This window comes from Vanessa tameamea, chromosome 28, assembly GCF_037043105.1.
Source record: "Vanessa tameamea isolate UH-Manoa-2023 chromosome 28, ilVanTame1 primary haplotype, whole genome shotgun sequence".
Classification (NCBI taxonomy): Eukaryota; Metazoa; Arthropoda; class Insecta; order Lepidoptera; family Nymphalidae; genus Vanessa; species Vanessa tameamea.
The window spans coordinates 388,570-412,766 of record NC_087336.1 but is presented as its reverse complement, the minus strand read 5'-3'; the positions used below and the strand labels follow the sequence as shown (position 1 = coordinate 412,766).

Below are 24,197 nucleotides of genomic sequence, written 5' to 3'. Positions count from 1 at the left end.
ACTATTCAGAGGGATCTTATCATTTCGCATCGAACAAATTTGGAAGGTAGTCGCGTGGATTATCAATCGTCCTTATCGTCGTTGTGATAAGGGTGATATTTGTCTGTGTTTAACTCAATCGAAGGTTTAAGTCTTTGTGCGAAGTTTGAAGGGTTTTTAGTTTAATTATAAAGGATGGTTTACGTTGTAGGTCGTTAAGGAGCTCTTCAGTGCAAAGTTGAAGGCGTGTTTTGTGGGGTCTTTGAAAGGGGTTTATTTTTATGATTCGGTATAATTTTTTATGGTTACGGTATTGAATTAAATAACGATTCTCGTTGTAAAAGGAGAACTGTTCATTGTTTGTGAGCGATATCGGTGATCTGAAAGTATTGGAGTTTGCATTCGTCGCTTGCTAGCAGGATTGAAAATATTTCAATTGATTTTAGTTACCGATTCTCAGAAAAGACTATTCCCTGCCTTTTTTGCCGATGCTTTCCTGTATAATCTACTTTCTGAACACCGAACACCATTCCAATAAACTACTTATAGCCACTTTAATTTTACTTCCAAGATTCGAACGTTCGTTTTTTTGCGAATCGATGTGTACAGTTGTTTATTTGTCTTTTGTCCTTTTTTTGTTAAGAATAGACTATATATATATTATGTATTTGAGTTTTTCTTCATCCGTAACCGGTTTCAAACAAATTGTTTTTCTTGAAAGGTTTTTATGTCTTTATATAAAACCTCTCTCCTTATAAATTCCTTAAAGATATATATGTGCATATATTATTGTACACTATATGTATTTTATTGGCTGAAAGTAATGTATATAAAGACCACCTAATTACATATGGTCACCCGTGCTAATAATTAGCATAAATAATTGGCATTTTGACTATTCCTTATACTGCCAATAGCTGCCAATAACTGCCAATAGCTCCCAATAGCAAGCACTCCACTGACCGTAAGATTTATGATGTTACGTCCTTTCATGTGCCTTTATTTACACTTGCTCAATCTAAGTTTTACAGGAGAATAACTGATAAATACAATAATATTATGTTTTTGCTCACAGGTGGTGAAGATGCAAGCGAAACAATGTTTGGACTGTCATCAGAGCCAGCGGATGCGGTGGTGGCGGAGGGCGAGAGCGCCGTGCTGGCCTGCGGGGCGCCGCCACCCGCGCGTCTCTCGTGGCGGTACAGCGCCACAGCGCCCCCTACCAGAGACCACGCATTACCACGCGCTGATACTTACAGGTAAAAGATTACCTGTAACATACCAATAACTTAGTGTACTTAAATGATTATAACTAATCATTTAAGTACACTAAGAAATTGGGACGGGTACTGTAGGGTAGGATGTTTATAAGGAATTGGGCAGGTCTTGGATCACCATATAAACAGAGATTGTATTCTTATTAGTAAGATCACACAGTAGTCACTCACTAAATCCTATCGAGTTGGCCGAATGGTTAAGATCATGTGAATCTTAACCTAAAGGTAGGCAGTTACAATCCGGGTAAGCACTACTAATATCTCGTGTGCGAAGGTGAATCAAATTAAATCAAAACTTGTTTCATTATCCACCGGAATATCCTACACGCGGTTCTAGTTCAGCCACTTTGTACAGAATATTTACAAAAGATATACGCATATCTCCCTCGTTTATCGCTCTTTCGGCTCAAAACCGTATCAAACTCATGTTGAGTTGAGAGAGAGAGAGAAGGGAGGAGTTGCTATAGGAGAAGTAAGCGAAAACGAAATGGAGAATTTATTTAATAATATGTATAAATTATCTACATATACCTAAACAGTATAAAGTCATATCGAAAACGTTATCCACGTTAGCGACCTTCGTGTTAAGTCAATTTACAAAGTTTAATACATTATAGCGGTTCCAAACAGCTGTTGTCAACAAAGTGAATTATTCAGCGGAACGTAATTGGAGTGTTCCGTTAAGCCTTCGAACTAACTTTGGGATTCACGTATTTTAATTTTATGCACTTGTGGTTGGGTTAATTATCACAACGTAACGGTATCAGAGTAAACGTGATCACACGGTGGTAGATGGTGATAGGTGACTGTGCTTTTTGTGTTGGTACCTCTCACCATTCTACCGCCAAATATTAATACAATAGTTTTTCTTGACCAACATATATAAAGTGTCCCTTATGCTTGGATTTAAACTGGTTAACTCACCCTTCGAACGGGAACACAACAATACTGAGTACTGCTGCTTAGCGGTACAACATCTCAACAATGGATGGTAACTTTATATACAGGGTTATTGGTAATTCGACGTATTCCCGTTAGGAGGTGATAGGGGTGACTATTTACGATAATTTTAACCACCATGTGCATAATGCGAAAGTGAATCATTTTTGTGTTATCACGTTTTTTAGATTTTTCAAATTAAGTCAAAAATGCACCTTCAAAAATTTAACGAAACGGTTATGTTTTTAAAATAATCTGCAGGACAAGTTTCATAACGTTTTATTTTTTTGTTTTTAAGGCATTTTTGTGGAAAAAAAATCAAAAAAGGATAGAAATAATACCGTTTTCCGTCTCGCATTTTTAAATTTGGACCGATAATTATTGTTTTTATATTGGCAAATAAACAGTGTTTATTCGTTTTTATACATCAGAAGAAAAAAATAGATTTTAAATGATACTTTTTTTTACATACATTTTTTAAGTTGCATTTTTGACTTATTTTAAAAAATCTAAAAAACGTGATAACTCAAAAATGATTCACTTTTGCATCATGCATATGGGGGTTAAAATTATCGTAAATAGGTACCCCTATCACCTCCTAACGGGAATACGTCGAATTACGAATAACCCTGTATATAACAATAATACATTTTCACATCGAATAAATACAAATGATCGAAAAAATAAATTGGTAAAGAAGGCATATTATTCGATACATGAATATAGATGTTAAAAAAGCGTGGAGTTAATGCTTGTTGACTTCCAGGCAGGAGACATAACATACATATATAATTGTATTTAACTAACATAACTGTATTTTTAGATGTTGAAAAAGTGTAACTACGGAGTTTCTTGCCGGTTATTCTAGGTAGAATCTATGTAGATTCCGAACCGTTAAATGACAATTCAAAAGTGCTTGTAAAAGCCTACTTGAATAAATTATATTTTGATTTTGATTTGATTTGATTTGTTTGTTGATTAAATACAAGCAGATCCGGACGCGCATTCTTGTGGCTAAGTTAGTGACTTCTCTCGCGTTTTAGGCTTTGGTCTTTAGGTGCTAGGATCGAAACAAATAGCCTGTATCCTTGGAATTCAAGCTTACTTCATACTACAGTACATCGAAATTCTCTTCAGTGGTTTGGCCGTGAAAGATCAATGGACGGACAGACAGAATTACTTTCGCACTTATAATATTAGTATATATTTTACATTATCAATGTTGTATCATTCAATCTATATCTCTTCCAGGAAGCAGCTCGCGAACGGCTCTTTGGTAATAGAGAGCATGTCGTTGGCGTTGGCTGGACAGTACCAGTGTGTGGCGACGGTGGACGGCGTCGGTACCATCGTGTCGAGAGTGGCCACCGTTTTTTTAGCCGGTAAGATACTTACAGTGTCTGCTTCGTAACTCCAGAGGTAAGGTAATAACGCTAATCGTATGAACTTGGAATGGTATTTTGATTGGGACGAATATAAATTTTTTTTTTTTTAATCGTATGTAGATGTGCCAACTTATGCTGAACGGCTATCCTTACACTTTGGTGCAGAGGCTCTAGTCTCCCTCTTTTTATTTCTTTCTTTAAAAAAACGCATTATGTCTTTCCCTCACGTGAAATGGGGGATTATGTGGGACTTGCCGGTGCCCAAGACGCCCAGCGCGTTCTTATACAACGGAATACTTATTAAACACTAGTAGTACCTTTTCTGTGGCTTCGCCGGGCGCCACATGCTACCGTGGCCCCCTGACAGTCATCAAGTATCACTATAAATCATCTGATAAATTCCTTCCGTGATAAATTTTAAAGTGAACTTGACAATTATTGTGCTTTTTAAGAAATTTTTTGCTAACCCTCAGCAAAGTCAAGCCGCTCCCAAATGACAATCCTGGATCCGCCACCGTATGACCCCCTACTGTAACCGTTTATTCTGTCATTTTCTCAAATTTTGTACGTCAAATGTTCCAAAAGTTAAAAGCCAGTGCTCTGTAATACACGATTACATGAATATAACGAAAATTATTATAATTCGTATTCTTTGCCAGCTATTATACGTTGGCTCCGTGCCAGTTCTGGATTCCATTGGATTATGAAAGTGTTGGAACAACGAGTGCACTTGTGTTTGCGCGCACACTTGTAAAATCCAAACAGCAATTATTAGCTACAGTTTGTACTGAACTTGTTGCTACAAGCCCTAGAAGCATCTATTACCTCTAGTCTCATCGTAAAATTGATCGTGATTGTGTCTTTGTTTGTAAAAAGATAAAATATATTTACACGTTCAAGGCTGACTGGATTCGGTTCTAAATAATGTTACGCCGCGTGGTGTGTTTTACATAAGAGTAAAATTTGTTTTAGTTATATAATATGTTTGTGTAGATATTTATGTATGCCTCGTTGATCTAGTGCCTGGGTTCAAACCCCCCAGGTCGAACCGATGGTTTTTTTTTGGGTAATTCGGTCGAATAATTATCAGTAACCCCTCGGAGTCTGGAAGACGAAGTGTGTACACTCTCATGCCTCAAGAAGCCCGTGATGCTGTGGGTCCTGCGCCTGTTTTTTTCCAGTCGTATCGTATTTGCCGTCCCATCTGTATCAGGTTGCACCTATGCACTCTTATGCACTTAACTCTGCCCTGCGTAGTTGCCTGCCGTGGCCGGAATCGCTGACGACACCATCATGATGTGTGTATCGTTTAATAGAATCTCGCAATGAACGGAGCGAAAAAAAACAAAAAATTCGCTAATCTTGGGAAATTATTTTGGAAAAATTTCAGAAGTACCTGAACTAGGCGAAGGTCCACGAGTGGTGATGGGCGTTTTGGGGTCGCCGGCGCTTCTGTCCTGTCCCATTCAGCTGCCCCAAAGGCTAGCGGTGCGGATCATTCCTTCGCCCTCCGCACCGCAGCCCGAGAGGCGGGTGTACGGACTCGCCAAAATACATGCTCCGCCACCAGTATTAAAACTGAACGTGAGTATCCTGCAGTGATGAATGAAATATTTTAACAGACTCCATAATACTTTTATTAAGATATAGAAGTATATAACAGCATACAAATACATTTTATTTTACGGTAACAATTGAACTGTGATTCGAAGAAATGGCAGCATTAATAAAACTTTTTAAGATTTCAAAAAGAAAGTCACTTGTATAGTGACAGTAGTTTATAAGTATAATTTTATGCTTATTACTTCAAAGACATTTCATCAAATTGTATTTTACAAGGAGTCTACGTCTATTATGCGTTTAAAATTAAATTGTGGCTGTAATATCCTGCCGTTCAATCTTCATCGTGTCTTTTCCATCGCACGTGACATCGGCGATAGAATCTGTGCCTTCTCGGTACAAATAAAAGCCACAAAAAACTATTTATCTTATAAACTTTAACAACTTTTTTTTGTACTTCTGTGGGTTGGAATATTTCTGCACGACATAAGCCAATTATAACAAGAAAACATGAATACTACCATAGTATATAAAAGAGGTATTCAACGATATCTTACAGATAATTTTTTGGGTAGATGACTTGAACTTTATTACATTTTCTAGTAATAATTTTAACCGTTTATTAGGAATTCAATCCCGACGAGTGTAACTGGATTTTCTAACTTATCTCGTTCTCTTCGACAAAGAAAACATTCGAAGCGATTGTATATTCAGCAGTTCCACCATTATAGCTGTGTGCTGCAATAAATTCCAAACCTCATTTCTGATAAAGAGCCTTTGTCCAGTCGTGGAACATGTCGAGTGTAACGTTACCTTTAATTCGGCACGTATAATACCCTAGGTGACGTGGTTGAAAAACGGTTCCCCGGTGCGCATGGAGGCGGCGCGCGTGTCGCTGACGCCGGGCGGCGCGCTGGAGCTCGACCCGCTGCGCGCGCACGACGCCGCGCTCTACCGCTGCGTCGTCGCCCTGGCGCACGCGCACGGACATCTCGCGCCCAGGTCATTCAAGATTTACTTCATTATAGCGCTACTTAGCTTCATTGGCATCCGTTTGTCCTTATACAATTTATTTGGGGTGTGGCTAATACTCCATGAAAAGCATTTGACACAAACCGCCATGGTACTGTATTAGCAAGGGGATAATTTTACAGTAGATAGTTGAGAGCTTAAGCACTTAATCACCAAAACTCCCTCACCGTCTGACGATACCCATAGGTTTAGTTTAGTTGATTCAATTCAATTCTATTGGTGGTTAAAGATAAAGAACCAACAAAGAAAATACCCCGAACTGAGAAGAACCGGCGAAAGGTTTAGTTTATATTATTAGGTTACAAAATTTATGATTGTTGACAATTTTTAAGTAAGAACAGAATCTTAGGATCTAGAAGTACTAACTTCATTCGCAAGCTTCAATGAACTCGCCAATTGTAGATTTTGGTGCACTCGGTTCAGGGTAATAATTAAATACAGTCAATTTGTGAACGCTACAGACTCGGACCGGAGGTGGAACTGCGCGTGAACAGTGAACTGGCTAACCTGGAGTCTGCACCGCGGTTCATCACAACACCGCAACCAGTCACCGTCATGGAAGGTAACTGATTAGAGCTGAGCTATATTCATTAGTTGATGTACACTAAACATCCTGGTAAGGCGTTGTCAAAATCAATTACAATCAAAATATATATATTTTATTGAAGGAGACTTTTCCAAGCACTTTGAATTTTAATTTTACAGAATTGTATTAAACGTAAAGGTACCACCGGTTCTGAATGCTGATTCTACCAATAAGTACCGCCAAGAAACTCAGTAGTTACTCTTTTCCAACATTTGAAATACAAAGTTATGTCAGATAAATACAATTATATGTATGATAATATGTCCTGCCTGAAAATCAACAAGTATTAGCTGTCAATTGGAACCTTGTTGATAAATTTAACCGGCATGGAACTCTGTATTTAAATAAATAAATAATAAATATTGGACAACATCACATACATCACTCTGATCCCAATGTAAGTAGCTGAAGCACTTGTGTTATGGAAAATCAGAAGTAACGACGGCACCACAAACAGCCAGACCCGAGACAACATAGAAAACTAATGAACTTACTAAACTAAGGAATGAGTTAGCTTCAAGTGACAGTTTTTCTTTTCAGGTGCGTCTGTGACGTTCGACTGCGCGGCCGTCGGGAATCCTAAGCCGGAAATGATTTGGTTGAACAACGGTGTCGCTATCGATCTCAAGTTAGTTACGACATTTATATTAATAATCGTAATATATAAATAAAATTGTTATTGTTATTGAAGAAGTATGTATTGTTTTGTAAAATTGGCTCCGGGACGGGCAAGTTATTTCCATGATGGAAAGTGGTCAGACATTAGCTCTGTAAGAAATATGAACTCAAACTCAAACGCCGCCCGCCCGCAGCGACCTGGACTCGCGGCTGTACCTGGTGGGCTCGGGCTCGCTGCGCGTGGCGGCGGCGCGCGCGCAGGACGCGGGCGCCTACACGTGCCGCGCCACCAACCGCCTCGACTCCGCCGACCACTCCGCGCAGCTGCACGTCATGGTACCGCTGCTCCCTTGACTTCTCTTTGTTCCTTAATATTAGGGTTCAATTGAGCCTTAATGTGTCTCATGAGGGAGTATTCATGTTTTATTTCATTTAAACACATAAATATATTCCTTCCACCTTACTTCATAATGAAATCTTAGCACAGATTAATGGCATTTAGCAGACCCGGGTCGGGGTTCCACGGGGTGACGTTTCGGGAACTTGTCCGCAGACGGCGCCGCGCGTGGCGCTGCGCGAGGGCGGCGTGGTGCGCGCGCGCACGCGGGGCGACGTGACGCTGCGCTGCGAGGCGCGCGGCCGGCCGGCGCCCGCCGTCACGTGGCTCAAGGACGGCGAGCCGCTCACGCCCAACGACCACGACATCGCGCTCGTGGACGGGTACGTGCTGCGCGCCGCTTGTTGGTGCCGCTGGTGCGCGGACTGATCTGTACTGATCGCCGCTCTTCTGCAGCACTTCGCTGCGCATCCGCGGCGTGCTGGACGTGGACGCCGGCGTGTTCCAGTGCAGCGCCAGCTCGCCCGCCGGCAGCAGCGTCGCCGCGCTGAGGCTGCTCGTGGCGCCGCACGGTTTGTGCACTCCTTGCGGTCCTTAGCCCGATCACAAAAACTCGACCAAATGCATTGAGATTTCTGTTAACGTGCTTCAATAATATTTTAAATCTATTAAAATAAACAATAGTCAGCTCGTTTACAATTAGACGACCGTTAATGATCATATCATCGGAATGACCATTTTCATACATTTAGCATTTACGTACATCTTAACTAGTCTTGAGTTTGTCTAGGCTTTAGGTCTCTTGCTAGATCACGATCTGCAGTTGGAGACGGTCACCCGATGCTAAACGGATAAGAAAATGAACCTAAATTATGATTTTCTATTGTTTGTGTATAAGCTGTTCTTTTTAAGTATCATCATTTCTACCCATAGGAGTAAAAGGAAATGAGCGAGGGGTATTGTTTAAAATAATCATTGATGTTTATTTTTTAATATTCCTATTGGAAACAAATTAGGTTACTATAGACAGATAGGATACGAATTTTTTTAAGCACTCATGCGTTATCTACTTGCTATATACACACACATGAGCATACACGCACGCACGCGTACTCGCGCGCACACACACACTGCCACACATTATTCAAGAAATGTATTTTTGACAAACATTCCAACTGTTATTTTTCTTTTCGTTAACTTTTTTTTTTTAATCTTTCACTTCCAGATCACAAACCGAACCCCACCCAACAAAAGTCCTTTACAAATTCCACTCAAGATATTTTCAATACCCTGATATCCGGCGACTTGGACCAAACCCTAGACCCCACTCCCGAGGACCTAGACTTCCTCGGCGAGACGTCCTCCGCGTACACGTCTGAGCCGGCGTACGACGATTATAACGAAAACGCTCTAGATAACGACTATTCCTTTCACGCTGCTGAAGATTTGGATACGGAGGAATTTAGGAACGGCAACGCGACCGCCGTCTCTCCGCCCAAGGACTTGAAGGCGGTCATCGTGAAGCACAGGTTCGTGACGCTGACGTGGCAGGAGCCGGAGCATAAGTTGGAGGAGGTCACCGGGTACGCTATCCTGTACAAGGTCAAGGGGAGTGAGCGGTGAGTGTTTGAATTTTGATTCATTTAACTTTGTAAGTTTGAAAGAGTCTTGTCTTAAATGGGTTCAATTTATTTTTGTTGTAAATTTTTTAATTTTCTACATAAGTCCAAAGTTTGCGCCAAGCCAAGTTTTATTTAGTGTTAAACTGTATGTATAATTGCATATGATACGACCCGGAACCGAGAGATGGCGCTGATGGAAATGATCACTTTTCTGAATCGCGTCGTCTATACAATTCGCTACAGAGGACAGTGGAGTGACTTTCTTTGTTCAATTGTTTCGTTTGTCTTAAACTGTATGACATTTATTATTGCAAAATTAATGTGATTTTACGTTCTTTTCTTTAACTGTCACTGACTGAGCGTATATTAATTTTAAATAATAAATTTTTTTCTTTTACTTTAAAGTTTAACTCGTTTTTGTGATGTTCCCGTTTGCGCTCCGTGTATAGCGAGCGCCTCTCGCGCGGCGAGGCCCGTCGGCACGAGATGAACGTGGCCTCCCTCCAGCCCAACACCACGTACCAGTTCAAGGCGGTGGCGCTCACCGACCACGCCGTCTCCCCTCCCACTGAGGTTACTGAACGTTTTTTACTGTTTCTGTTATTTTTTAAACGCAGACGAATTTTCTCTTCGACTGACAAATTTTAATATTACTTGTTAAGTATCTACCCATACGTACCTCAGTATAAAGTACTTTTTTTTTTCAGATAATAGAGGCGACGACTCCTCCGGAGGAGTTGACGTACGGTCCACCGCTAAACGTGCGAGTGGAGGCGGCGGGCGCACACGCGCTGCGCGTGTCGTGGGACCCGCCCGCCGCCGGCGGCGCCGCCCGCGCCCCGCCCGCCAGATACGCCGTCTACTACACCGAGGTAGACTCCCTTCCGGCACCCCGGGCTCGACGACGGTCCGGGGAGACGCCTCAGTGACCCGAGTTTCTGCGGCCGGCAGGTGGAGAGCGGCCGCGAGCAGGCGCAGTGGGCGGAGCGGGCGCCCGCCGTGCTGGGCGCGCTGCGCGCCGCCGCCGCCTACCGCGTGCGCGTGGCGGCCGCGGGCGGCGCCGCCAGCGCCGACGCGCTCGCGCGCACGCGCACCGACGCGCCCGCCGCGCCGCCCGCCAACGTGTCCGCCGCGACGCTGTCCGACACCGTGAGTGCCGCCCACGACCCCCCCCCCCCCACGCCGGCGCCCCGCCGCCGTGGGGCCCGTACCGACGCTCTCGTGCCGCAGGCGCTGCTGGTGCGCTGGGAGGCGCCGCCGGCGCGCACGCACCGCGGCGCGCTGACGGGCTACAAGCTGCGCTACCGCGCGGTGGGCCCGGCCGGCGGCGCGGCGCCCCCCGCGGGCGCGGCGGGCCGCCGGCGCGCCGACTCGCTGACGACGCCGGCCGACACCCGGCGCGCCGAGCTGCGCGGCCTGGAGCCCGCCACCTCGTACCAGGTCCTATACACTATTATAGAGGATTCTGGCGATGAGCGAATATTATTCGTTTACTCATAATCCCCATTCTCTTTGATAAATGTAAAAAGTAAAAAAGTTACATCTGTGTACAGATCCGTGTGTGCGCGATGAACGCGAACGGCTCCGGCCCGTTCAGCGACTGGGTGTCGGCCAGCACTCAGGGCCGGCGCCGCGCCGACAGCGCCGTGCCGGGCCGGCCGCCGCCGCTCACCAGTAACTAATAACACTTGACGTATTTCAGTAGAGTCTGCTCAAACGCGCCCTTGACTGACGTTCGGCCTTTAAATGCATCATTAAACAATTTCAAGGTCAAATGTCACAGCTCCGTTTACACTTAACACTTCTGCCACGTAGACTAGCAAATATATCGAGGCCCGGGTACAGTATAACCGTAATTCTCTAAGCTATTTTCTCTCCATAGTATTATCTGTGTAGTCGACAGTCTCCTAACCATTAACTTCCGCGTGCCTTACCGTCTCCGTGTCTGTACGTGTCGTGGTCGTTCCGTAGCGCGCGCTGGTCGCGACTGGATCTCAGTGTGGTGGGGGGGCGATGACGGCTCCGGCGGCGCTCTGGTGCGCGGCTACTTGCTGGGGTGGGGTCTCGGTGTGCCAGACTCACACTCTCGCGAGTTGCCCGCGCACGCGCATTCACACGTTATACGCACACTCGGTGAGTGCGCAAATGTTTTCTTGTTTAAAAGACATAGCTATCTTTTCCTTGCAATTGTTTTGTGTCTCGGCCTGTCGGTCGGCCGTGAGCTGTTTAAAAATTAAAAATGATCTCTCGACCCTTTGCAGAATCAAACTCGGAGTACGTGATATCGCTGCGTGCGAGCAACGCCCTCGGTCTCGGGCCGGCAGTGTACGCGACGGTCCGGACGAAGCCCTCCGAGCCGGATGACGATGAACCGGACGAGCCAGACGAACCCGACGCGGATGAACCAGACGATCCGGACGAGGAGGAAGATGACACCCCACCTCTTATACCACCGGTCGGGGTCAAGGTGAGAGCAGGGTCTGATGTTAAATAATTAGTGAATGTTCTTTGAAATTTGTCTCAAAAATTTTGTTTTTAATACGAGTAGTCTTAGAGCATAAAATTCAAATTTTTGGAAAGATTAACTACAGATATACTTATTAATATATCGATAAGTGAATTCATTATTTTAAACTATTTAACAATTAATAAAAAAGAATTTCTATTAAGATTATTATGTTAATAGTACAAACAAATGCTTTAGAAGTGTTGTTGAACGCGCCAACTAAAATTAATATTAATAATATTACAGGTGATAATGTTGAGTGGTACCACCGCTGTTGTTTACTGGACGGATCCTACACTACCAAAAGGACAAGTAAGCTTCCATTTAATTACCTTTATTTTAAATTTAACAAAGTAATTTTGAAAATAAATCCGACTCGAAGGACCATGTAGAACGTTGGTCAATTTCTTACACGACAGTAAACGTAAAAATAATTTAGGCAGTTAAGTTTGATTAACGGATATATATTGGCTTAGTCAATCCCAGTTCAATGATGATACGAACACGGCCGAATTAGTTGAAATTGTAATACGGATTTTTTTTAAACTGATTATATTGCCGTATGTAAGTTTATCACTGGACACATATGTCGGAGGGACATCAGATATATTGTCATTTTTATTGTTCGTCGTGTGGGCGTACAGTGGGTAATCGTGAAAAGAATACAGAGATTATTAGAGCTGTCTTTATAAACACAATGTCATAAGGAAAATAATTATGAATTGGGTCTCACATAATGCCTATTGTATCTTACTCTATAAATGCTTAATAATTGGGTCTTAAAGAATGTTCCTTAGCTGTATAGTTTTAAAAATTGACATCTCTCACTTGCTTCTGGAACGTTCTCGAATGTATTAACATACGGATTAAAAATCTTTTCTCATCTCTTTGGTGTTTGCATTTCCGACATTAATCTATCAAAGATCACTTAGTTAGTATTTAATTACACTTTATTACACTATTAGGTTCACACACAAAGTAATCAAATAGGAATGATAACACGTAGCACTACAGGAACGGTAGGACAGTTCCGTGACCTCACTCGGCTAATGCGTTGCAGCAAGTTCTGCCCTGAGCCGAGCGATGCTTCCACGACTCTGTCGAAAGCGCGCTAAAGATAGCTCCGAACTGCACCGAAGTCAAGTTCACAACCGGAGGCGCGCTTTTCTTTCCGTCGAGTGTCTGTACGCTTGACCGGATGCGACGTACATATTTATGATAAAATGGCTTATGACGACGTTAAATACCAGTCCAGTGATAGATCCAGACGTACCAGTCCAGTGGTAGATCCTTGAGGTACTCCATATAAGTGACATAACATTTAAAGGATTCAAATATTTCAAGATAATTTAGGATATTTTCAAAGAATTCTATTGTTCTAGTTTACTAATCAGGACATTTAAGCTGAAAGTGTATCTGGATTTTTATCAAAGCAAGTCAATTCTTGAGCTGAAACCGCGTGTCTCATTCAGACGGCGACAGACGGTCGCCGATACGCGGTGAGGTGGTCGGGTGGTGGTCGCACGCGCATCTACAACGTCTCCGACCTCAACTGCATGGTAGACGACCTGCGACCCTACACGCACTACGAATTCGCTGTCAAGTTGATCAAAGGTAGGAACGTCAGTCGGGAAGCGAGATACGTGAAGTTAGTCCAAAGTCGACCTCGTAATCATGTTCACAACGTACCCGAAGGCGAGCGGGAGTCGGCGTGGTCGATGCTGGCGTCGAACACGTCGCTAGAGGCCGCCCCGGGCTCGGCCCCCCGGGACCTGCGGGTGTCGGCCGCTGCGCCCCCGGCCCGCGCCGCTGATCTCCAGTGGAGTCCCCCGGCGAGACCGAACGGGCAGCTCACAGGTAGGCATCCGTCGCAACTGAACCCCGACCTCGCGCTCGGCACTCTATCGGTCCGTGTCCTCGCAGGCTACATCGTAATGTACGCGGCGCAGCGGGGCGCCGCGGGGGCGGCGGAGGAGTGGACGACGGTGACGGTGGCGGGCGAGCGCGGGCGGGCGCGGGTGGAGCGGCTGCGCGCCCGCACCACCTACCACTTCAAGATCCAGGCGCGGAACGGCAAGGGACTCGGGCCGTTCAGCCCGCCGGTCGCCTACACCACGGGGCCCGGTGAGCTCCGTAGTCGTTTTTATTTTTTATGACTCAGAGATAAGAGAGTCTCGAAAGGGGGCTACTTGATGCTGCGGGATCCCTCCCACTCTGAGACATTACCCTAAAGTGTAAATGTATGCACTGTCACGCGAGTGAGCCAGCCGCTGTCGCCAGAAGGCGGCGAGGGCGGCGGGCTGGCCAGCGCGACGTCGGCGTGGCTGTGGGCGAGCGCGGGGGGCGCGTGCGCCGTGCTGGCGCTGGCGGCGGCGCTGGCGCTGTCGCTGTGCTGCCGCCGGAACAGCGCGCCGCTGTCGCCCGACACCAGGTGCGCCCGCCGCTTCCGTGCTCCACTTTAACTCTCTAACTATCGACTATTTCTTGTTTATCGTTGTATCTGTTCGCTTTTACGCTTATTCGGTCCTGACCCCGGTGAAATGCGTTTCAGCACGTACCAGAAGGCGTCGGCGTCTGCGGCCATCAAGCCCCCGGACCTGTGGATACATCACGACCAGATGGAGCTGAAACACATGGACAAGAGCTTGCACAGCTCTGCCAGTAAGAGTACGACTTTCTATCTCTTTCCGCCCAGCGCTCCCTTCGTATTCTTCGACTCGTCCCTCCTTCCCGTATAATCTACCCGTAAATGAAACTTGTCTAAATTGCGCATCTGATAAAGAAAAGACAGAGGCATGACCGTAACGGTACCCAAAGGGCCCGCGGTCCTCGGCCCGCTCGCTCTCCCCGCTAACGCAGTGCGTGCCGCGCAGTGTCGGCGGGCAGCGCGGAGGGCAGCGCGCTGGTGGCGTCGACGCTGACGCTGGCGCGCGCGGCGCCGGCGCTGGCGGACTACGAGCCCGCGCGCCACGCGCCGCCGCCCTCGCTCGCCAGCCTCGACCGCCGCTACGTGCCCACCTACGTCGGTCAGTCCCGCTTACTTTCATTCGAACTCGCCTGCCCCCCTGCCCCCCGCGTGTTCGTTTGCTGTACTGAGTGCGTGTCCCGTAGAGTCCCGCCGGTCGCCGTCGGTGGGTGGTAGTGGTAGCGACGACACGGCGGTGCTGCGCGCGTCTCCGTTCCGCTGCGATTACCGTTGCGACCCGCTCGTGCCGTGTCTAGGTTTTTTATTTTTGTTATTTTTATTTACATTGCACATTTTTATTTTTTTATCTCGATTCAATGGCTGTATCATTATTTCATGCCTTATCGTTAACGGGAGCCCTTTGTCCGGCTGTGGGGAGAGGTCCCTCTTTGTTCTGTGACACTACATTCTAAGATAATGTTACTTTACAACCTACAGACCATAAAGATGAAGAATTAATTTACATGAATTCGAATGGCCTGATGGCACTTCCCATCTCGTAGTATTTATTGTAAAAGTAGTCGAATGAACTTATATTATTCAAAAGGTCCTCTAACAGCATCTAGCTGAAAAAATTAGTCGAATTTAATTCAATCCAAATATACATTTTGAAGAGAGTGTCTGTGTTTATAAAGATTATTTACTGCATTATTGATATAGACAGGAAATTAAATGTATAATAATTTACAATATAAATGAATGATAAGTAAAAGCTATTTCAATATTTTGAAGACGTTTTATTGATGATAATCTTGTTGTTTTTAGCCATGACAGGGGTAGGCGTGGGCGTGGGAGTTGGAGTGGGATGCACGGGGACCTGTGAACGACGGAGGCATCTACCGGATCAGGTAAGTCTGTCTGTTATATATGACGCTTATATATTAACAAAAACCAAGAAACACTTTACAGCTAGCTCCTTTATAATATGAGAACATGATCTCCAGGTGAAGCCATGTGGCTCCAGTCACGGCGGTCACTCGCCCTAAATTACATTCAGACATAAATGCCGTATTATCTATCAAATACAGTAACTCCCATAATAATTAGAAACAAATTTTCCGTGACTTGTTTCAATCGAAAGTTATTCGTCTCCAATAATCATCTTTATATTCATGTGATACCAATAAATATTTGATGAATATATTAAGTATCCAATTTAGTATCAATCAGGAGGTGACCTCCTGCTCGACGTTGCTGAAACGTAACTCGTAACTGTTACCAATTGGCAGAGTACGCCGCTGCTGTCGGGCGTGGCGCCGCTGGGCTCCCCGCAGGCGTCGCTGGCGTCGCTGCAGCACCACCCCGCGCACCCGCCGCCCGCGCCCTGTGAGTCCCGCTCCCCCCGCCCCGCGGCCCTCGGCCGGCGCCCACTAACGCCCCCCCTGCCCGCAGGCGGCTCGGGGCAGTGCCCGCTGGGCAGCGCGTGCTCGGCGCCCGGCGGCGCGGGCTCGGGCTCCGACGTGTACGCCAGCGCCGCCTCCGCCCGCGAGCGCGGCCACTACGTCGCCTACGAGCCGCTCGGCCACTACACGCAGTGAGTAGTCGGGCCCCTGCCTGGTGCTGACCCTCCTCGGGAACATTTTTACTGGTGGAATATTTTTTCCCCTTCATAATATTTTTAGGATCGATGCAATTGTCATATACTAAATTCAATATAAAATATAATTTATATTTTTACTTGAGAGAGATTGCTTGACAAATATCTTAATTTTTTTTGTGGAATCGAGGAGATTGTTTGATTTTAATTGGTACGCTCAATTGCTTAAAACTACAATAAATAATTTTATTCCGAATTATTTGACTCGGTTCCTATCCCCCTGAATCTATAAGATTAACAATAATAATCACTCGCCTCCCTCCCTCCCTATACCCCCTACTATTAAATCTCATACAACAGTGCACTACTCCTTCAATCTTTGTGAGCCCCTACTTGTTTGAACTAGTAACAATGGCACCGTCCGCAGCCGCGATTCTCTGAGCAGCGAGGTGGGCACGGCGGGCCCCGCGGTGGGGGGGCCGGTGGGGGGCGCGGGCTCGCTGCAGCGGCGGGCGGCCTGCGGGCCCCTGCACAGCTTCGCGCTGCCCGACACCGCCTCCGACCACTCGACGCCCTCGCACTCCAAGGGTGAGCCTGCCGTCTACCTGACATGAGTCACACACACACACACACACACACACACACACACACACACACACGTCACGAGTTGTAGAGAGTATTAATAAGTCTCAACACGTGTGAGAGAGGCTTTTTAATAACTACAATTTGTCGTATTCGAAATATTAGGTGTATTCGACATCACTACGGTTACCCACCCGTATTCATAAATGCGGCATAATTACACCTACCACGTCATGTTTTATTACCCAGATGAAGACTACAGACATCAAAACATGCCCAATTCATACAATTAATTTCACCAAGCTCCTTCAATGCGAGTTGATGGCTCACACACGTTTCAAAATTTTATCAGATAAATTCATGGTACTTCATGATGTTTCAAAACATCGCCGGCGAATAGATATAGACAACTCCACACCCAATAGTAGTCTGAACTACATGAGCTGGGATAAAATTAAAAAAAAGTTTTGAGTGCCAAGTTACTCACGAGTACTGTCGAGTAAACGTCTTGGCTCACGTCGTCTGCCATAGTCTCAGCCTTGCCGTGCGCTGAGCCGAGTTGTCCACATATATCGTAATGCAACAATTGTCCGTTCCCGTAGCCGGTAGCGTGAGGGACACGTCTCCTTACAAGAAGAGCGCGAGCTCGTCGCCCGGACACATTCCTAACAGGCTCCAGCTCGGTGAGCATTCGAAGATTCTTCTTTTTATATAAATTAGATGAATTAGCGAAAGTGTAGCACAAGAATGTACGGCGGTAGCGGCTCAAAAGGGCTTGCACCTTTATTTAATTCTTTCTGATGGAAAAGTTGTATTTTTAAATATCTTTTTAATTTTTTAGAAATATTTGTTATGTTAACCCTACTTACAAAGTGTGTAGATCGAAAAGTCGAGTTGAAGCATAAATACAATGTTAAAATATTATGAATATTTCACAGCAAACTGACTGATCCTGACTTTCAGTATCGCCGGAGTCTGGACTGACCATGTCCGGGTTAGAGTACCGCTACTGTAATTAATGTTCCAATTAGTCTTTCAACTGAAACTCTTTGAAAACTGTCATGCCATACGACTTGCACTAAGATAATCTCCATCCTCAAGCTATTTATAACAATTCTCAAGGTGGTCAGTTGAACGGTATAGAAGTTGTTCTGCTGCAGCGCCATCTAGCGGAGAGCTGGAAAGTGCAAAAAATCCTTCTCCATGAAATAATATATGTGAAAACTTTAAGGGCAAGATCAATTTAATCATAATTTTAAAACGTCAGGTGGCAGCGTATCCCACCGTGCCGAGGAGTTGGAGCCGCTGACCCCGTCGCGCTCCACCGAGCGCCTCCACCGCGAGATGCAGAACCTCGAGGGTCTCATGAAGGACCTGTCCGCCATCACGCAGAACCAGTTCCACTGCTAGCGTCCGGCCGACGCGTCCGACCGGTACCGGATCGACGTCTGACCGACACGTGACGCCGCGTCGGGCCGATGGGACATGACTCGACGTCACTGAGTAACTATCGGCTCAAACCGAACTCGTCACTGTGACCTCTGGACTTTTTCAAGATATTTGAAATGTTATGATGATTCTATTGAAGAATTGTGGACGATACGTTTGGTATTTGTAATTCTCTTTTCTTATTGTATTAGGACACAATCACGCAGTACGGTGGAGCTATTCTGTTAGATCGAGCTCGAAACTCACCGTAGAACCCGGTCGTGAAATGTCAGAAAGTGACATTCGATATTGACTATAATCAGGGATGTTATGGAGCTCCGTAACCGAAGCCGATAATATTTTTTTATTATGATTATGTGTTTGCATAGTGCTATACTTAAAGAGAGCAAATAATTGTATTTTAAAGCTGTTTGTTTCCTTTCTGTGATTATAGTAAAATAATAGCCTACAAGTGAAGTCAAATTTATCCATATTCAGATCCGAAATGACATATCCGTAACATCTCTGATAATAATTATATTATTTCAAGTTCACACGCAATCAAAAATAAAAATACGCGTGCATCTCGGAACGCCCGACAGAAGTGATAACTTAAACTGTCTGTGGGTTGGAGTGAGAGAGGAGTCTGCCTGCCTCTGTCGTAGGCGTAAGAGAAAGGGAAGCCAGCCGGACGGGCGCCGTAACGCGTTACGTAACGAAGCGGCTTACCCTCCTATAAGAAGTTATCAAAAAGCGTATCAACGTGAGTCGTTCTTCGACATTTCACGAGTGAGATGCGAACGTTCAGAATAGCACTGTTGTAAGTGAAAATGTTACTAAGGCGTTGTTCGCAGAACTAAAATTAATATCGTAAAAAATTGTGTATAAATTTAATTTTGATATTTAAAAGTGACACTGAACTTAGTCTCAATTATTGTAATATTATTCGATTACTTCTAAAAGTTTAATTCCCACGTCTGGGCGAAGACCTACGACGTCACGATTTTATCTTAAAAACGAAATTGCAAGAATTTAATATAATAGGATTAAATCGTTTTGCCTAATATTCTATTAATTAGGAAATTATATTTATAAAGATTTGAATCTTTTTTTTTTTTTGTAATAAATTTTACAATATTTTGGCCTACGTAACGTTTTATGATCTAAACTGTGTTACTAATTAACACTGAAATCATAATTAATTATAATTCGATTCAGGCACTTTTCGAACATCAAACTTCAGTGCCGATAAGAACCGGTAAGAAACTTTACCTTTAAATACAAGGACGTAACAGAATTTTCTCTATATATTTAATAATTGTATTATAAGTTTGTATGTATAATTTTTCGTGTAAAGCTAGTCAAATAGGTTGGTTAGATTGGAAAGGTGATTTCATATTGCTCGAATGAATTTTAAGTGCAACTATACAAAAGTGTCTCTGTCCTTTTCTTACACGAGGCAAACCCAATCCGCACTCGTCTCGCAATCGACCATTTTGAGATTTGTTTTGACATTTAAGTTGGTACAAACTTAAACGTCAATATTATAATAATAGTCAAGTGCGTACATATTAAATCTATTCTAATATTATAAACGCGAAAGTAAGTCTATCTGTTACCTCATCATGCTTAAACCGCTCAATTTGAAATTTCGATGAAACTTGTTATCGAAATAGTTTGAGTGCCGGAGCATAGGCTACTGTTTTCAAGGGAGTAAAATGGGGGGGGGGGTTACGATTTGTGTGCTTTAGTTAAAATACTATAACATATTTCTCGCGAGTAAAGCCGCAGGTTCAGTTAGTATAAATAAAATTCGTTAACGCAATATGAAATAAACTTCCGATTAGGGCGTATCCATTAGCCCGGATAAGTTAAGCGATTTGTATAAATTTTTATACTTAATAACTTATGTAAATTACATTTTATATATTTACATAATATATTGCACTTTGGAGTTATTACGTGGGATATAAATTCATAGTCATTAGACGTTTCCAGAATAAATTGTTATGAAGCTGTTCTACGATACGTTGAAACGTCAACTTGAGTGATTCAAGGTCAAATTGAGTCAATTCAGTCGCTTGGAGACGTTGATTTATAAAATATATAGTTTGGAAGGTAATTTTGGTTTTTATAAATGATGTATGTTAAATTTAAACCAACGTTGGGGTTTACGCTCTTTGAATTTTTGGAAAGATTTTTTTTTGAGATTTTGAGACATAAATATTTGTATGTTTATAAAAACTATGATTTCTGGTTCAAATCGTTCTGTAATTAATTTTCATATTTTATTTCAATCACTAACAAGTCAAGGCATTTTGGACTCTATTGTAAAGGACGAACGTCAACATTTCAATGATACTATTGTACCGTCGTGATATTTGTCTTTATCGAACAGTCGGTGTTGGAGTGAGACAGAACATAATATTTGTCGTTTGCACGTTTTCACTTTATGTAAATATTTTGTACCGTACCGCGTTAGGAATAAGGATGAATATTGAACACCAGTTTTTGATATTGTTATTTAATATTTTTGAAGGGTTTCGCCTCAACCTTTTATTCGGGCTTTATCGATGTATCTGGGCGTACGGAAGGTGCTTTAGTAATACGCGTTCGTATTCATTTATTGATGGTAGAATGGCAGGTCCTATTTGGTGTGTAATCAGCCAATCTAACGTCATAGATCAATTGTGACGGCGTTAAGTCATCTCATCAACTATGTGCATCGGGTAAGGTTACCATGAAGTATGCCGTTGGCTCTTGTCTTCCTAAATATAATTATATTTGGAAAATAAATACCGAGTTCAAATTTAGGCAATCTGAATATTCGCTTCAAGTGAAAACAATCCAATATCAAAGTTATGTACAATTATATTGCCAAATAGATACATTTCCTATTTTTGAAGTCGGTTAATATTAAAATTTAACATCACAGCGTAATTATGAAATCAGTTCGTTTTCTATAGCACCTATCGTATGCCCGAGTATTTTCATTTAATATTCACAATCTCCTTGTAAATAGTCCTCGTTTAATATTTTTCTATAATTATTCTAATGTAAGTTCTTAGGTACTAACGGCAGATCGCCTGTGACACTGGAATTGCGCACCAATTTGATATAGTTATAAATATTTTAGTGTGGCAACATTGAACGCGATTTAAAAAAAAATCCTACAAAATCTTTATTCGAACTGAGATTTTGCGAAAGAGTCCAATAAAGATATTTGGTAATCTTAGTTTACAACACAAAATTATTGTAATGTAATATTTATTCAAAAATATTAAAATAAATATTCAGGAAATTATCGTGTTCAATAATGCCATAGCCATGAAAATAACGAATAAAACATTGATATATCCAATTATGAATTTTACCGCTTAGAACATAAAGATTAAAATCAATGAATTTGTACATCAATGTTTTATTTTGATGTCTAATTTTTGACAAACCAATATTAGTCTTATCATAAACGCTCAAGGCTCAAATTGGTTTGACAAAATTCGTACATAAACCTCTCTTCCCATTTCATTCTTCCAATTGATCGCATTTATTTAATATTCATTGTGTATTGTATTTTATTGACTGATTTACACGTTCTGTAGATAATCTGTTTGGAAAACCGCCTTTGCCATTATAATTTATAAAAGTAACCGAAATGGCGCGAATTTTTGACATGACCTGTCAAAATAAATAACGGTTAACACGAGGTTTTAATCGATCGAACTGTTAAATCTATTTGAACTGTATCAATTATAGACTTCCAAACGAATTGAAACAATAAGAATTAATTTTTGATTAATTAAAATTGAACTCTGTGAATCCGTTATAAATGCCATGCTGCAACTAATTGCATGTTATAAATGCCATGCTCTAAAGCATTAAAAACTGTTGTTAAAAATCTCTTAAGGATGGGATACACTTGCGACAAAGGGAATGATGTCCAATGTACATCTTAAGCTACGTTTATATCTGCGAAGCCAAGGAACAACAGTTTTATTTCATATGTACCCTCATGGGTATTTTATTGACGTTATTTAATGCCCAGCTACTATATTTAAGATACGATTCGCTTTGCCTACGGATATTAGGTTATCTACGAGGCGTAATTATAAGCGTTCCAATAAACAACGTCCATAACTTCTTGAATTGCAAACTTAAAGGTACAACTTTAACGGGTCGTTACTCGAAAACGATCGGTTACTGATGTACAATAACGAATCGTTGGCATAATTTGGTTATATTCTAAACGGCGGTATCCAAACTAGTGTATTATTAGTTATTAAGGGAACTTTTAGACTGATTTTTTGTATTGTTTTTAATATTTCAAAAATATAACTGATATCTTTAATTTTACTGACCGATTAAGTTTCTGTCATTCATTACACAAAAACAAATGACTCCTATAATTTGGACACAACCTAAATGTTGACAATGTTCAAGTACTGTCAAAAGAACGAGACAGATTAAATGATGGATTTCAAGGATTATCTATATGACGTCACACGAATTCGAATATGGCGACGGAAAATTCCATTAGATAGTTTTTGACAATTGACAGTTATCCTCGCGATATAAATAATTGCTTTTTAAACGTAAAATCTACTGTTTAATGAAATCTCTGTATTGGATAGCAGTTAAACTTTAAGGTTATATTTTTTTTATGAAAAGAAGCACACGTCTCTTGTACCTGTGTGTTTGTTACTTTTTATCTTCAAATATGGAATAATAACAGTTTTTGCCGGTAGCCTGGTAGGGTTGGATTTACGGGAGGGCGACCGTTGCAGCAGCCTGGAGCCTCCACAAGAAAGGCCTCTCAATCGAGATTCCGATGAGTTAAAATATTTAATCTAATATATATTTGGATTATTGTTAGTCTAAACATCTAGACTGAAGGGGGGGGGGGGCGTATGTCGTACACAGATATTACGTAACCTATATCCCTGAAACGGTAATAAACAATCAAACTATCTTTCCCACTAATAATATTAGTTAAAATGTTCAATGTCACGAACTTAATTGGTCAGTAAGACGTGAGGAGTATTTAAATAGCACTGTTCCGTTCCCACCACCAAGAGACTGGACGATTGGATTTCTCTAGTTTTTAATTTTGTATCTATTGTTTAAGGAACCCGACTTTTTGTAATTAGACATTTGTAATTTGTATAAATGAAATGACCACGCCGTGGTGCCATATACTGTACAACTAGCTCAATAAACTTGTATTATTTATTGACTGTTAATTTGTTTTATTTATCAGAACTGCAGAGCTATTCCTACCAGAAGATACGCAGAACTCATCGCGAAAACGATCGTAAAATACATCGTGCATCAAAATATCGTATCATCGATTTTCGTCATCGCATGATATACGAAGAGAGTTTTTATAGAAGAGCAGAACTGTACCAATTTTCTTTGAGGAAATATAGATTTTTTCGAAAGAAACTGTGACGACCATTGTATCGACACGAGGAGGAAAAGTAAACTAATAACACCTAGTTTCCCACTTCGCAAAGTTAATATATTATGCTTCCTGGAGCATAAGATACCGCACTAACGTTTAGCTTATTAAAAAAAACTTATATCAAAATAAACGATTGATACATAAGGCGTATTACGCAATATACGATTATATTGACGATCAAAAGCTTTGATTAGTGTTTGTTTATTGTACTCTATTAACATACTCTGTAATTGTAATGGTGGAAATGATTAATTACTGAGTTTCTTGCCGGTGCTCCCTGCGGTAGAATTTACTTTCCGAATCGGTAGTATTTTAATTCAACACTCTGGTATGAGCTAATCTTGATTTCTAAAGTAGAATACTATACTTAATACATCCTTATG

General features: G+C 42.5%; 1 protein-coding gene across 1 annotated transcript in view; it reads left to right on the top strand.

The window, feature by feature from the left end:
• The window catches only part of LOC113395370 (neogenin), a 144,263-nt gene extending 125,186 nt beyond the window's left edge, over positions 1 to 19,077 (top strand). The window contains exons 2-32 of the mRNA XM_064219580.1: positions 1,055 to 1,238; positions 3,447 to 3,577; positions 4,971 to 5,164; positions 5,982 to 6,142; positions 6,634 to 6,734; positions 7,299 to 7,386; positions 7,571 to 7,712; positions 7,930 to 8,096; positions 8,170 to 8,285; positions 8,939 to 9,332; positions 9,785 to 9,908; positions 10,043 to 10,207; positions 10,287 to 10,484; positions 10,566 to 10,775; positions 10,889 to 11,009; positions 11,307 to 11,468; positions 11,597 to 11,802; positions 12,088 to 12,153; positions 13,314 to 13,455; positions 13,537 to 13,698; positions 13,765 to 13,965; positions 14,125 to 14,272; positions 14,393 to 14,502; positions 14,715 to 14,867; positions 14,953 to 15,063; positions 15,572 to 15,654; positions 16,036 to 16,132; positions 16,199 to 16,340; positions 16,771 to 16,931; positions 17,528 to 17,608; positions 18,193 to 19,077. Of these exons, the coding sequence (XP_064075650.1) occupies positions 1,055 to 1,238; positions 3,447 to 3,577; positions 4,971 to 5,164; positions 5,982 to 6,142; positions 6,634 to 6,734; positions 7,299 to 7,386; positions 7,571 to 7,712; positions 7,930 to 8,096; positions 8,170 to 8,285; positions 8,939 to 9,332; positions 9,785 to 9,908; positions 10,043 to 10,207; positions 10,287 to 10,484; positions 10,566 to 10,775; positions 10,889 to 11,009; positions 11,307 to 11,468; positions 11,597 to 11,802; positions 12,088 to 12,153; positions 13,314 to 13,455; positions 13,537 to 13,698; positions 13,765 to 13,965; positions 14,125 to 14,272; positions 14,393 to 14,502; positions 14,715 to 14,867; positions 14,953 to 15,063; positions 15,572 to 15,654; positions 16,036 to 16,132; positions 16,199 to 16,340; positions 16,771 to 16,931; positions 17,528 to 17,608; positions 18,193 to 18,335 (4,664 nt within the window). The 3' untranslated portion in view covers positions 18,336 to 19,077. The remainder of the gene's footprint in view (positions 1 to 1,054; positions 1,239 to 3,446; positions 3,578 to 4,970; positions 5,165 to 5,981; positions 6,143 to 6,633; positions 6,735 to 7,298; positions 7,387 to 7,570; positions 7,713 to 7,929; positions 8,097 to 8,169; positions 8,286 to 8,938; positions 9,333 to 9,784; positions 9,909 to 10,042; positions 10,208 to 10,286; positions 10,485 to 10,565; positions 10,776 to 10,888; positions 11,010 to 11,306; positions 11,469 to 11,596; positions 11,803 to 12,087; positions 12,154 to 13,313; positions 13,456 to 13,536; positions 13,699 to 13,764; positions 13,966 to 14,124; positions 14,273 to 14,392; positions 14,503 to 14,714; positions 14,868 to 14,952; positions 15,064 to 15,571; positions 15,655 to 16,035; positions 16,133 to 16,198; positions 16,341 to 16,770; positions 16,932 to 17,527; positions 17,609 to 18,192) is intronic.
• The last annotated feature ends 5,120 nt before the right edge of the window (positions 19,078 to 24,197 follow it).